Source organism: Ascaphus truei, chromosome 3 (genome assembly GCF_040206685.1).
Source record: "Ascaphus truei isolate aAscTru1 chromosome 3, aAscTru1.hap1, whole genome shotgun sequence".
NCBI classification, from domain to species: Eukaryota; Metazoa; Chordata; class Amphibia; order Anura; family Ascaphidae; genus Ascaphus; species Ascaphus truei.
In genome coordinates, this window is record NC_134485.1 from 413,471,407 (window position 1) to 413,484,804 (window position 13,398).

General features: G+C 43.7%; 1 protein-coding gene across 2 annotated transcripts in view; it reads left to right on the forward strand.

Moving 5' to 3' along the window:
- LOC142490408 (retinal guanylyl cyclase 2-like) overlaps positions 1-13,398 on the forward strand; it is a 140,568-nt gene that overhangs the window by 61,266 nt on the left and 65,904 nt on the right. For both annotated transcript variants that reach the window (XM_075592666.1, XM_075592667.1), the window contains exons 7-12: positions 1,320-1,451; positions 7,584-7,664; positions 8,552-8,728; positions 10,315-10,471; positions 10,583-10,732; positions 12,204-12,352. In XM_075592666.1, the coding sequence (XP_075448781.1) occupies positions 1,320-1,451; positions 7,584-7,664; positions 8,552-8,728; positions 10,315-10,471; positions 10,583-10,732; positions 12,204-12,352 (846 nt within the window). The remainder of the gene's footprint in view (positions 1-1,319; positions 1,452-7,583; positions 7,665-8,551; positions 8,729-10,314; positions 10,472-10,582; positions 10,733-12,203; positions 12,353-13,398) is intronic.

Sequence of the window (13,398 nt, forward strand, 5' to 3'; positions counted from 1 at the left end):
CATTCCTGAGACTTTTGACAATAGATGACACTGACAGTTCCTTCCTGCAAATGTTTTCAAATAGATGATATGGAAATGTGTTAAACTCTGAGACCATGCATACAAACTCAGGCAAAAACAAATATGTCATTACTGGGTGTACCTTTCTGATCAACTCATCAGGATATTAACATTTGTTCAGTAGCTACAGCCACACAGGATAGATAGAAGAGCAACCGAGCCACATCGGACCCATTGCTCCTGTTAATTGTATGCATTGAACAGCAGGTGACATTATGTAGTGCAACTTGTACAAGTTTCTCAAGCTTAAAGATGATGGACTTCTGTCCCATGGTCCCACCTTTCCCCTTCATTTCTCTGGCAGTGCTACAGTATCTGCTTATTCCTTTTCAATGGTATATGGGGTTGGAGCAGTGATACAGATCTACGTTCTCAACTAAAAGAATGAGAATGTTACTGTTTTCAATGCCTGGTCCATAAAGATTAAAATTCATATGAGAGTCCCACTAATAGCTACACCTGGGCATATTAAATCTGTATCCAAAGAGCTTTTATACATATGAGAGATCCAGAAGAATTTACACCTGGAAGCCAGTTATAATCGGTAGAGTTCTGACCGGCCTAAGCACAAGAACCCGTATTATTGTCACTACAAACTATAGGCAAGATCTAAAAAAACCCAGCTGTCACCTGCTCAGGTAACCAGGCTACCACAGAATCATTATGCCCTCAGCAGTTCTAAATTAGTAATCCCGATGAATGTAAAATAATAATACCTTCAAGACTGCAAGAGTCTATATTGTAGAATAATATATTTAAGGCCCTCCCTATGCTTGATGTACACTGGCGACACACTTTATTCGAGCTCGGCTAGTCCCACGAATTCGGGTATACCCGGGTGTATTGAGGTTTGTGACTGTTTTCTGCCCGAGTGCATTGAGGTATTTTCCAAGCAGGGATTGAAGCATTTTATTCCCGCTGGCTGCAATACTGCACAGTATATATATATATACTGCATTACAATTCATGAATTTATGCCATCTGGTAGACACGCGAAGCATTGCAGCCTATTAAATCCTAATCATTATCATTTAACAGATCAGCCGCCCGTCAGCCAGGCATGAACCCAGGCTGGGAAGGCAAATGCAACGGGGCTTGTCAGAGGTGAGGAGCGGCGCATTCCAGGTATCTGCCAGGTACATACTGGGTATTTGCTCGAATAAAGTGTGTCGGTGCAGTACAGGTTAAAGAAAATGTTTTGTAAAATGATAATTGTTTGCATAATGTACACTATTTTCTGTGTTTGCCTTTGTCTATAGAAACTGAATATTGACAACTTGAGTGATACCAAAAGTGTCTCTGACGGCAAAAGTTTGAACTCATTAGCTCGGTCTGTATCTAATAAAAGTGTGGGCCCCAACCATGAAAACTCCAATGTCGCTGTTTATGAGGTAAGATAACATTGACTGGTTGTGTACTGTATATTATCCATGGAATTGGATTTATTACACAGTAAAATGATTTACATACATTTGGGTTCTTCCTTAGGCTTTGGCCATAGTAAAAGCGACGACGCGCACAACAGACCTTGAAACAGGTTTGCGCGGCTGTCGCCTGAGCGATGTGTGGCCTCCGTTAACGCGTGTGACACTTGTGACTGGAACATGGACAGGAAGCAGGCTGAAAAATTGAGGTTCGCCCTCATTGGTTCCAAAGGCTCACGTGACGCGGACATTGCATGAAAAATCAAATACATTTGTCACCTCAAAATGCTCACACGCGGGTCACATCGCACACAGTGTGGCTGGACCCGTTCAAGCAATGAGTTTGTTTCTGCCGCTCGAGGTGTCACGCGTGGTCGCTTCTACTATGGCCACTGCCTAATTTACCATAATAATTTTGGCCTGCATGTATGATAAGAATAGCATAGTGTTGGCGATGAGGAGTGTAGTGGTCATTATGGTTTCTACTCAGGCCAGCAAGCAGACGAAGGAACACTGCACTCATGACTGAGCTTCTTCAGACATACGGTTAGGCTTCAGTTATATAGGGGGTTATGCACTAAGCAGTGATAAGTGCTTTTAAGTGGGATAAAAAGCCATTATAGCGTGATATTGCCTGCTGTGAGATTCACAAAGCAGTAATAAGTCTTTTAAGTGAGATAAATGCCTTTATAGCGTGATACTGTCTGCTATGAGATTCACAAAGCAGTGATAAGTGCTTTTAAGTGGGATAAAAAGCCATTATAGCACGATACTGCACTTTTATCACTGCTTTGTGAATCTCACAACAGGCAGTATCACGCTATAAAGGCAGTTACTGTATCTCACTTAAAAGCACTTATCACTGCTTTGTGCATAGCACCCAGAAAACCCACTTATCACTGCTTAGTGCATAACCCTCATAGTCTCTGGATCTAAAAGAAAATATATATTGATGAGGGTCAGATACGTAGTATTTATACTTTTACTCTATATTGTTTATGAGCCGTTAGTTCTAGAATATTTGAGCTGCACGTAACATTTAGGGGCCTATTCTAGTAGCCTCGATGACCCACTTATCGAAGCTTTTGAATAGTCATCGCACCAAAAAAGCACATAGCTATTCAGAAAGCCTCGATAAGTGCACGGCGAAAGCATTTAATCGCCATTTTTTGCTCTCGCTCAAACACATCGCGCGATGTGCAGCGATGAACCCCAAATCGCAAGTTTTGGGAAATTGCGCAATTCTAGTAGGCTTGAAAATCTCATCAGGCTTTAGAATTGCCATTTTATCCCAAATTCTTCTCGCCTGAAAAAGTTGGCGTGAAGCTCGTAAGAAGGGCTCCAGAGAGGGACTAAAAAAAAAAAAAAAAAGATTTTTTTTTACCTGATGATGATCTTCGTGGAGGATGGAGGTGGATTGCGGTGGATGACGTTGCGGGTCAAGAGCTGTAAGGATCTGCGCTGCGGGTACACCCGCTTCCAGTGTCTCCTTACCTTTGCTCTGTGCTGCCCAGGCTCCCTGGCGGCATGCCTCACTCCTTGCGGCCCCCTCCACGGCTGCTCCCACACTACCGGGTCGCGCGCGTCACCCCTACGGGCGCGCGCAAACCCAAGCTTCAATTTGCTGGCGCCGGGCGCCTGACTCCGCTGACGCAGCGCACGCATCACGCGCTTCCCTGCCCCTGCTTCATCAGGTCCGCCCCCCAGGCCCTTCTCTCCTATCAGGCCCTTCCCAGGCCGCTCCTCCGCTCCTCCCCTTGCTATGACAGGCCCCAGCTGCCCAGGCACCTCTCCCCTATCAGGTCCTCCCTCGGGCCGTTCCTCCATCCCTCCCTTTGCTCTGATAGGCCCCAGCCTCCCAGACACTTCTCCCCTATCAGGTCCTCCCTCGGGCCACTCCTCCGTTCCTCCCCTTCCTCTGATAGGTCCCAGCCCCCTATTTAGTCTCCCCTCACCTTTTCCTCTTTGCTCTGCATAGCTTCTGTACCTTGGTGCTGTCTGCTGTTGCCTGGCCCCTTTTGTCTTTCAGTTCCTATCCCTGGATATTCTGCTGACCTCCCTCGATTTTGACCTTTGGCTTTGGACTTTGTTTACGCTGCTCTCTGGTACCCCTTGGAATTTGGCATTGGACTTTCTACCTTGCAGACTTCTATATTCCCTGGACAAGGCTTACGGACAATCTACTACGCTGCTCTCTCCATTCCACGACCATTGGCTTACGGACTTTACCTTCCACCGCTGGAGTTGGCAAGTACGGTACCCTTTCTATTTGTGTTACCCGGACCATCTACGCTACTTCCACACTCCGGACGTGCCCCCGTTTACTGTTAGGTATGTGGTATTACTCCTTTCCACCTCAGTCCAGGGGTCTCGTCTGGCTTGTGGGCAGGCCGACCGTTACAAGAGTTTCCTGATACGCCGGGATTTGGAGGGGGAAGACTTCTAAAAGTAAGATAAATATTGAATGTACAGTATGTAATTGTCTTTTTTTAGGTTTTTTGATTGTATTTTTTCTTTTTATGTTTTTGCTTGCCCATTGACTGCTAATGTATTAATCTGTGCCCCTGTGGAGTACAGATAAATACAGTGACAGACAGTGCATTTTTTGGCAAATGCTTTTTTGAATTGATTAATATTTTTTCTATTTATATTTATTGTTTTGACTAAATTGTTATGTATTTGGATGGCTTGCTTTTATTACATTTTTGGATTGTTACTGGTTTTATTTCTTAAATTATTTTGTTGGTTAGGTGTTTATTTAATTGTATTCTAGTATTTTGGGATAACATAATTTTTATTCTTTTGCTGTTTTGGTATTAGATTAATTTTATGTGTAGTTTATGCTTTTTAGTTCTTTTATTCTTGTGGTATTTAGGTACTTGTTTATTTCTTTAACTGTTGTGTATTTGTGTGCTTGATGATTTTTTTATAGGTTGCCCATTGACTGCTATAGTGGCTCATCATGCCCATATTATATGGGTATGATGTACCACTGTGCCAATCAATGGATAAAGGGTGGGTATAGTAGCCCTGGGGTGGGTGTTTAGGCCTCCCGGGTGGGTAGCGGGGGAGGGGGGTTAACCCTAAATTACTATAGTGGTTACTAATCGCTAAAGGTGATTAAGGGGTTGAGGGCCATAAGATTGTATTTTTTATTATACTCTTGCTGCCAACGGAGGACATGGACTTGGAGAATGCTGATGAGGATGCCCTTCATCATGGCAGGGGTAAGTAGAAGTTTTATTTACTTTATTTATGCTGGTTGGCTAATGTTTTATTTAGAATTGGCAAATGAGCTATTATCCATATCTGGATAATAGTAATTTTGTCTATTACTGTACTGTATGTGTTTGGGTTTTGTTAATTGGGGATAGAAAGATAGGGTGAAGGGTGTTGTTTCCCCATGGGTGGATGTTTAGTCCTACCGGGTGGGTAGCGGGACTGGTTAACCCCTTCATTACCATAGCGGTTTCCACAGCTATGGTAGTGAAGTAGTTAATTCCTCTGCAACCTTCCCGGCAGGCCAAACCACCCACACTGGGGCTGCTAACCCCTTCATCCACCCTCTCTCCCCCCAATATACAGGCTATTTAAGTTGAACCCCTTCATTGCCTTAGCGGCTAGCCACTAAGGTAATGATGCTGTTTTAATACAAATATTAATACCAGTGTACGTGAGCAGGGGGTCTCCGGTGCAGAACTGCATTGATTTCAGGTCCGTGGACCCTTTGCTTCCCGAGATACAGGCCCCGTTATGGGGTGCCAGTATCCCTATGCGTTTAAATGTCCCATATCACGTGACCAGGACATTTAAATGCATAGGAGATACCGGCACCCAATAACGGGGCCTGTATCTCTAGAAGCAAGGTGTCCCCGGCTCCAAAATCAACGCGGTTCTGCTCCAGAGACCCCCTGCTCATGTACACTAGTATGATATGTTTTATTAAAACCCTGCGATCGGTGGCGGGATATGTGCAGGGAGAGGCGGCTCTCTCTGTGCAGCTCTCTATGCAGCTGGGCCAGATTGCAGTAGATCGCACGGGTGAGAACTTTTGAGGGAGGCTGAGATCACATCGCTGCTCATTGTATGGTTTGGGCATTTTGCTATCGCATGGCTTCAGAATCTTTCCTAATACCGTGATAACTAAACTGACAAAACATCTGTAGGTAACATGCCAAACTTGCGATTTAGCAGCTATTTCATCAAGGCTACTAGAATAGGCCCTTTAGAGTTGTATCATATTTATTATTATGGTTTAGTGCAAGACAGATATTATAGACTAATATCACTCAGCATACTGGTAGTTTTGACAATGTTTTTCAGGCACGTTATTATGTTTATCCATTACACACAGTATATAGCTTAATACACTTCGCAATTTCGATCACATTTAGACTGATGGGGGTTTATCTCCATCTTTACTGTATTTCATATTTTTCCAGTGTTCTAGCATTTGATATTTTAATATGAGGGGTGTTTTTGTTTTGTTTTTAAGAGAGCTATCAGGCAGTTTAACCTGAATTGACTGTTTTTGGCTATAACAAAGTAAATTAAACAAGCTGTGTTGTATTTTAGTTGCTTAAACCAAATGAGGGGCTGATTGGTGAAAATTCTAGGCATTAATAATCATTATTGGCTAAAGCTGGTAAATTCCGGGCATTATTGAAATCCCTGCTCTCTGATTGGTTAAAATTCCAGGCATTATCCAATCAGTAATGCTCACAATTTGTGTCACCTCACCAATGCCATACATGTTACTGTGGAATTCAGTGGCAACTTTAAAAACCAATACTGTAGGAATGAGGCGGTTATGCGATCTCTTGGGAACTGTAATTTTTCTCTATGCCCTTAAAGATTTGTGGCCCCGGGGCCAGGTTTGGGAGAGTTGGCGGTTAATGGTCTCCATATTAGACCTCACTGACTGAGTGAAAGAATGGCGCAGCTGTCACTGACAGACACACAGCCTCCGAGACACAAGAAGGAGAGAGCAGGGAAACCGGCAGCACTGACACTGACAGAAAGCAGACAGGGGAGGATGAGTGGGGGGATCCACAGCAGGGGAGAGGTAGGAGGGCAGCAGTTGGTGATGTGCTGCAGCTGTTTCCCTGCTAGGGGAGCGTCTGCAGATCTCATCACCTCGCCCAGGGACCCGTGAACTAGAGGAGAGAATGGGAGCTCCTCCCTGGGGGCTACATCTGCGATGTCAGAGGCAGCGGCAGGAGGAGGAAGCAGCAGACGGTCTGTGGTGTGTGCAACCAGTGCAGGTGCCCAGCCAGGAGAGCAGTTGCAGCTGCACCACTCAGGATCATTGTGAAGAAAGGGGCAGCTGCGCTCAACTCCCCGGAAAAAGATGCTGGTGAAACTCAAACTGTACTCTGCATGCAAAGTAATGAGAGGAGCAGCAGCCAGGTGTGGGGTGGGGTGATACAGTGTGTGTGTGTGTGTGTGTGTGTGTGTGTGTGTGTGTGTGTGTGTGTGTGTGTGTGTGTGTGTGTGTGTGTGTGTGTGTGTGTGTGTGTGTGTGTGTGTGTGTGTGTGTGTGTGTGTCTCCAATCTGTTAGGCTGGGATATTGTGGGGGACAAAAAAATTAAAATAATAAAAAATCTAATCTAAAATAGTAATAATGATCTCACGACAGGGCAGTACATGGGCCATTAACTTGGGCAAAACGTTTGCACATACAATAATCAGCAGTGTGAAGAATATGTATGCTGCTAGATAATTTAGTACCCTTGTATCCCCTTGTTCTCTCTCTAATGCTAAATGTTCTGCAAAATTACACTGATGTCTATGATATCTGGAACTTCCTGTGCCATAAACCACATCACCAAAAAAGGGCAACATGGCAGGCCCCTGTTCTAAAAATAAATAAAAAATTAAAATTACATAATTTTGCTTCCCTGGTCTAAATTTCAGGATCCTGACTCACCGGTTAGTCTTGTTACTAATTCATTGGGGTTGCTGATGAATAATTGTGAGATTTATCTGGTGCCTACTGATCATCTACTGTATAAATGGATAGTCAAGAAAATCTTCTGACGTGACATAACCGGAATGCTGTATAGTGGATGATAAGTCATGTGGAATTATTTTTTCAGGGAGACTGGGTTTGGTTGAAGAAATTTGAGCCCGGGGTGTACCATGAACTACGACCGAGTGCTACTAGCACTCTACGAAAGGTGAGGTTTTACAAGAGATCATATTAAAAGTATACAACAAAAAACAAAGAAGCCCAATGCTACATCCAATATAACAAAAATATATAGTGAAATACCTATATATCTTTTGAATAAAGGGTAATTTAGTTAAACCCTTTGGCCAAAGCATTTTAAGCTTGCAAGCCACTTCAAAGCATGATCAAATATTTCAGGTCCTAACACTAACTGATTACAATTCTTATTTACCTCTATAGTTAGAGGAAGAATGATCGCATTGGATCTGTCACAACAAGCAGCATGAAAGAGAACTGCTCACTTGGAAAGTGGGGAGGGCGAGCTTAAACCCTGGGAGGGAGGAGCCACCAACCTCCAAAACAACTGAGACCAGCTGGACAAAGTTAATAAACACACAGATACCCAGCAAGCTCTAAGAAACCCCACATTTTTGGTAGCACATCGCGATCTCTCCATGTGCGTGCAGGCAGCTACTGGGCCTGGCACCATAGAGGAGCGGATCTTGTTCCCACCATGCACGCCATAGCGCACACAGCAGCTGACAGTGGGGCCATAGCCTAACTGTAATGTTCGAGCTTTGAAACTTCACAGAACTCTTCTTCATGTACATACTTTTGCACCTGTAGACTACACTAATCTTCGTTCATTAAGGGGTAGTGTAGCCAGGCGATATATATATATATATATATATATATATATATATATATATATTGATGACAAAAACTTTAACTCATTCATTCCATGAAAAATTAAAAATAAAGATAAAAAACCCTCAAGAAGTAGACTTTGTATGCAGAACTCTGAATAATGTTTCAATAAATGCTTCCTCCACTGAAATATAAATGCTTCGAGTTTATGTGCGGGAGAATGACCTGTGTTTTCCCACTTTACAGATGAAAGATCTAAGGAATGAAAATGTAAATCCATTAGTGGGGTTTTTCTCAGACTGCGGAATCTTTGCCATTGTGACAGAACATTGTTCCAGAGGGAGTCTGGAGGACCTGCTCAGGAAGGAAGATGTGAAATTAGACTGGATGTTTAAGTCTTCCCTGATATTGGATTTGATCAAAGTAATCCATTTAACTTATTATGACTGAAATGTTTCCCAAACTTCTTTGATCAATTACTATGGCATATTTATCACATACTTCTTTAATATACTGGTATAATTACAAGATAATAACAGTGGGAAATGAATCCATATGAAGATGACAGATGGGGAATGAGAACGTAATCTGTTAAAACTGTGAAAGTGATGATCAGGGCAATATCTCATTGAAACTCCCGTTCAAGTCAATCAGAGTTGTGGTCCGATAGTGCAATCAATAGTCCCACCGACAGCTTTCCAGGGGCCCATGTCAAGAAATCAGTCCCGGTGGAGGTGGGACACCTCTATTTCTCAGTGTGGCAGCCTGGGCAGCATCTGACTTCTGGTTTGCCGGGCCAAAATTCCTAGATCAGCTGTCCGGGCCCCCCTTCGTCTCTCTTTGCCCCTCTATCTCTTCCTCTCTCTGTCTTCCTCTCCTCACCAGCAAAACCCATATTTCAGGGTCTGGAGGGAGCAAATGCCCAATCTCGGCCACTCCACTCCCTAAGAACAGTACGTTTTGTGGCAAAGTAGGATTAACGCAGCAGGGGTCCATGCTGAATGTAACCCCACAGCGTTAATTCTTTGCTTGATGGGCATCTGAATGGAGAGATTAGTTGTACTAACCTTTTAGATCAACTGCGCAGCAGTCTGTGTCCCCATCTGCACCCATCTCCCAAGAGCGCTAAAGGTAAGATACAGGGCTGTATTTCCTTGTTAGCCCCCTGATGTCGTACAGTACTGTAGATGCCCTTATATGGTCTCTACATCATGAGGGGGTGGCTATATGACCATTTTGGAGTTAATCTCCTTGTTTTGGAGATGGAAGTTCAGTCCCAGAAGTGACGTCACTGCTGGCAAATGAGGCCGTTATGTCACCTGGCATGCATGCAGAGGCCTCCCACCCTCGGCGCGCATGCACAGAAGCTGTTTCCGATGTCACGGCGCACCTGCACAGTAGGTGCCGTGTTGTGCCTGCACAGTATATGCCGCATCAGGGTGCACCTGCGCAGTAGGTGCAGTTGGTGCCATGGGCACAAAGACGCACACACAGACACACAAACAGAGACACACAGAGCTGCACACACACAGAGACGCATACACAAAGACACACACACAGAGACGCACACTGACACACATAGAGACACAGACACACAGAGAGACGCCGGCACATACACAGAGACACACACACACACAGAGGCGCACACACAGAGTCAGAGACACATACACACACAGAGACACACACGCAAATGAGAAATTCACAATTACTATACATATCAAAGTACAAATAGGTAAAACGGGGGGGGGGGGGGCCGCGCACGCGCGTTCTAAGTCAAACTTGTTTGCGTTTTGGCACTGAAATTCTGTTTTGATTTTTAATTAAAAACATCTCCATCACAAATACAATTTCTGTGACAAAACAGTGACAAAACACAAAGAAGTTTCACTTAAAATGCACGTGCTCGGCACACACACAATTTTTTTTAATGCTCTTTTTATCAGGGTTTTATAATGTGGCTTTCTTTTCATACCATCCCCATTTCAAGACATTACTTTTTCATTTCACAGGGTATGAGATACTTACACCATCGAGATTTTTCCCACGGCCATCTGAAATCACGAAACTGTGTTGTCGACGGGCGTTTTGTGCTAAAGATCACTGACTATGGATATAATGAAATTAGGGAAAACCAAAAATGCCCACGTAGCCCGTGTACTCCAGAAGGTAAGATTTAAAACACCCTCTAGATGCTCCATAATGCCCATCGCATCGTTACTCCAACTTATCTTCTTACCTTTTCTGCTGACTGACATTCTACATGGTTCTGTTTCACAGAATTGTTTTGGACAGCCCCAGAATTACTTCGGGATCAAGCGCTGTCCAGAAGAGGCACATTTAAAGGGGATGTTTATAGCTTTGCTATTATTTTACAAGAAGTAGTCGTACGAGGTCCACCTTATTGCATGTCAGGACTTCCAGCCAAGGGTAAGTGGTATGTGGATAATGTGAAACATTTAGCTAGTTAGTCACTTTGAATGGTATCTTCACTATTGCTACATCACGACCTTTTCGTGCATTTGTGTTTTTGATGCGGAATTGCAGTTCATAGTGGTAGTAGCTGTATTTGTCTGGGAGTAATGTAAATGTGGTGGACATTTTGAGTAACGTGACTATTTTAGTGTACACGGTTTTTGCAACGTCACGGTCCTTTGTTGAAGTGGAGAGTACACATAAAGAAAAAACCTGTATGGTTTTGAAAGCTCTTTGCTTAAGGGAGGAGGGTCAATAACAAAAGTCTATCCACTAAAAATAATGGAAATGCTTTAATTTTTAGATACTTTACAATGCTTAATGTCGATATCACTTTCAATGGTACAATCCTGAAATAGTGCTATAACTCTTTGGGTGCCCATTCTCCCTCTGTTTCCTCTCTCACCCCCCCCCCCCATCCTCACTACCCCTCCCCCCTCACCCTTTCTCTCATCCCCTCATCCTCTCTCACCCCCTCCTCATCCTCTCTCACCCCCCTCATCCTCTCTCTCACCTCCCTCATCCTCTCTCTCTCACCCCCCCCATCCTATCTCTCACCTCCCTCATCCACTCTCTCACCCCTCCTCATTTTCTCTCTCATCCTCTTTCAACCCACTCTTTATCCTCAATCACCCTCCCCCTCATCCTTTCTCTCATCCTCCCCCCTCATCCTCTCTCTCATTCCCCTCCTCATCTTCCCTCCTCACTCTCACCCCCCTTCCTCAATCTATCACTTCCCTCCCAATTAAAAATGCCTAACTGGATGCGGTCCTGAAGTGGAATAGGGGAGGAACTGCGCTGGAGCAGCGGCACACACCGGAAGTCAGTGAAGACGTTCGGGTTGGACCCCTGGGGCATGCTCCTCCCAAGCCATCATCCACCTCCGCTCTGGCAACCCCCCAAAATGAGCCACATTAGGCGATCGCCTAGCTTGCCTAGGCCTAGCTCCAGCCCTGAATGCATGTGCATAAGCAATGAAGTGTTTCTACTCTCTCTCTATTGTTATCTATACAGATAAGATACTGATGTTTTTTGTAACTTGTTTTCCCCACTGCACCCTATATAATATTGATTTACATGCAGCTTCCCAGATAAAGTACAGTATGAGCCTGTAGTTTTGCTCACAGAAGCTGGAGATAAACTATGGCACATTGTTTTGATTTGTGAAGCCGGCAGCTAACAAACCGTGAGCCAAGCCCTTGTTGGGTAGAAAAGGTGGAAAATTAGATCTCAAATAGGTCACCATCTGTCTCTGGATAGTTTCCTGGGCTTTGCTCTTTCACAGACAGGACAAGCTTTTTTAATTGAACAGGCTACTTGATATCGCTCCCCTTTTTAGATTTCAATTACAGGGCCACGTTTCACTTGTATATAATTTTTCCTACCATATTTATTTATGACATAGATAATGTTTTCTTCTCTGCAGAAATCATTAGGAAAGTAATGAAACCCCCTCCTTTATGTCGTCCAACGGTGGCTCCCGACCAGGCCCCCTATGAGTGCATACAGCTGATGAAACAATGCTGGAGTGAACTGGCAGAGAGAAGACCTACGTTTGATGAGATTTTCGATCAGGTTGGCCAAGGCATTTTTTTTTTATCTGTGATAATGGCTTATAATAGCCCTACTTGTCCATGAAAAATGGAGCAAGTCCTACTAATGATACTAAGGTACTGTATAAGGTGACACCCGTGTACTATATATGAATGTTTCATATAGACACAATAATTAAGCTCATCAACAAAGGAATTATCAGTCAATGCAGGCATATATAATAATAATAGCATGTTCTTGTATAGCGCTGCTAGTTTTACGTAGCGCTTTACAGAGACATTTTGCAGGCACAGGTCCCTGCCCCGTGGAGCTTACAATCTATATTTTTGGTGCCTGAGGCACAGGGAGATAAAGTGACTTGCCCAAGGTCACAAGGAGCCGACGCGGGGAATTGAACCAGGTTCCCCTGCTTCAAACTCAGTGCCAGTCAGTGTCGTTACTCACTGAGCCGCTCCTCCTATTTCCTCCTATATATTTGCACACACATTTTGATTCTTATCATAATAAATATTGTATTTTATTTTAATAGATGCTTTGATGGTTTTTACATCCTTGTGCTTTGATTAAAATGTACAATTGAGAGGAAGCCTTTGCAGTTTAACATACCCACTTCCCTTTCAATGTCATCCGAGATCAACTGATAACAAGTAGAGTGTTTTCTTTTATTTTGTTGAAATTACTTTTACGTGGGATTCTGGGGGTTATCCAAAACAGGGGAGCGCAAAATGGGTACCCAGAAAGAACCAGAAAAAAAGCAACATGTTCATAGTTTAATAGGTATGGGAAAGCTGTAGGATCTCTGGGAATTAGGTGAAATAGGAGTGATTCTCACATATTCCCAAAAAATCAAAAGCCTTTAAAAAAATATGGCAAAATGTTAATAGCCTGGCGTCTGATTGACCCTCCAGAGAAAACAGAGAAATAGTGTGGACCAATAAAACAAACGTTATGTATAAATGGCACTCTGTAAGAAATCCACACATGTGGTATCCATTCTTTAAAATGTTTGAACGCTCCCGGTGATGCTTCCTGAAGAAGTTTACTCTGGAAGAAGACGTCTGTTTGCG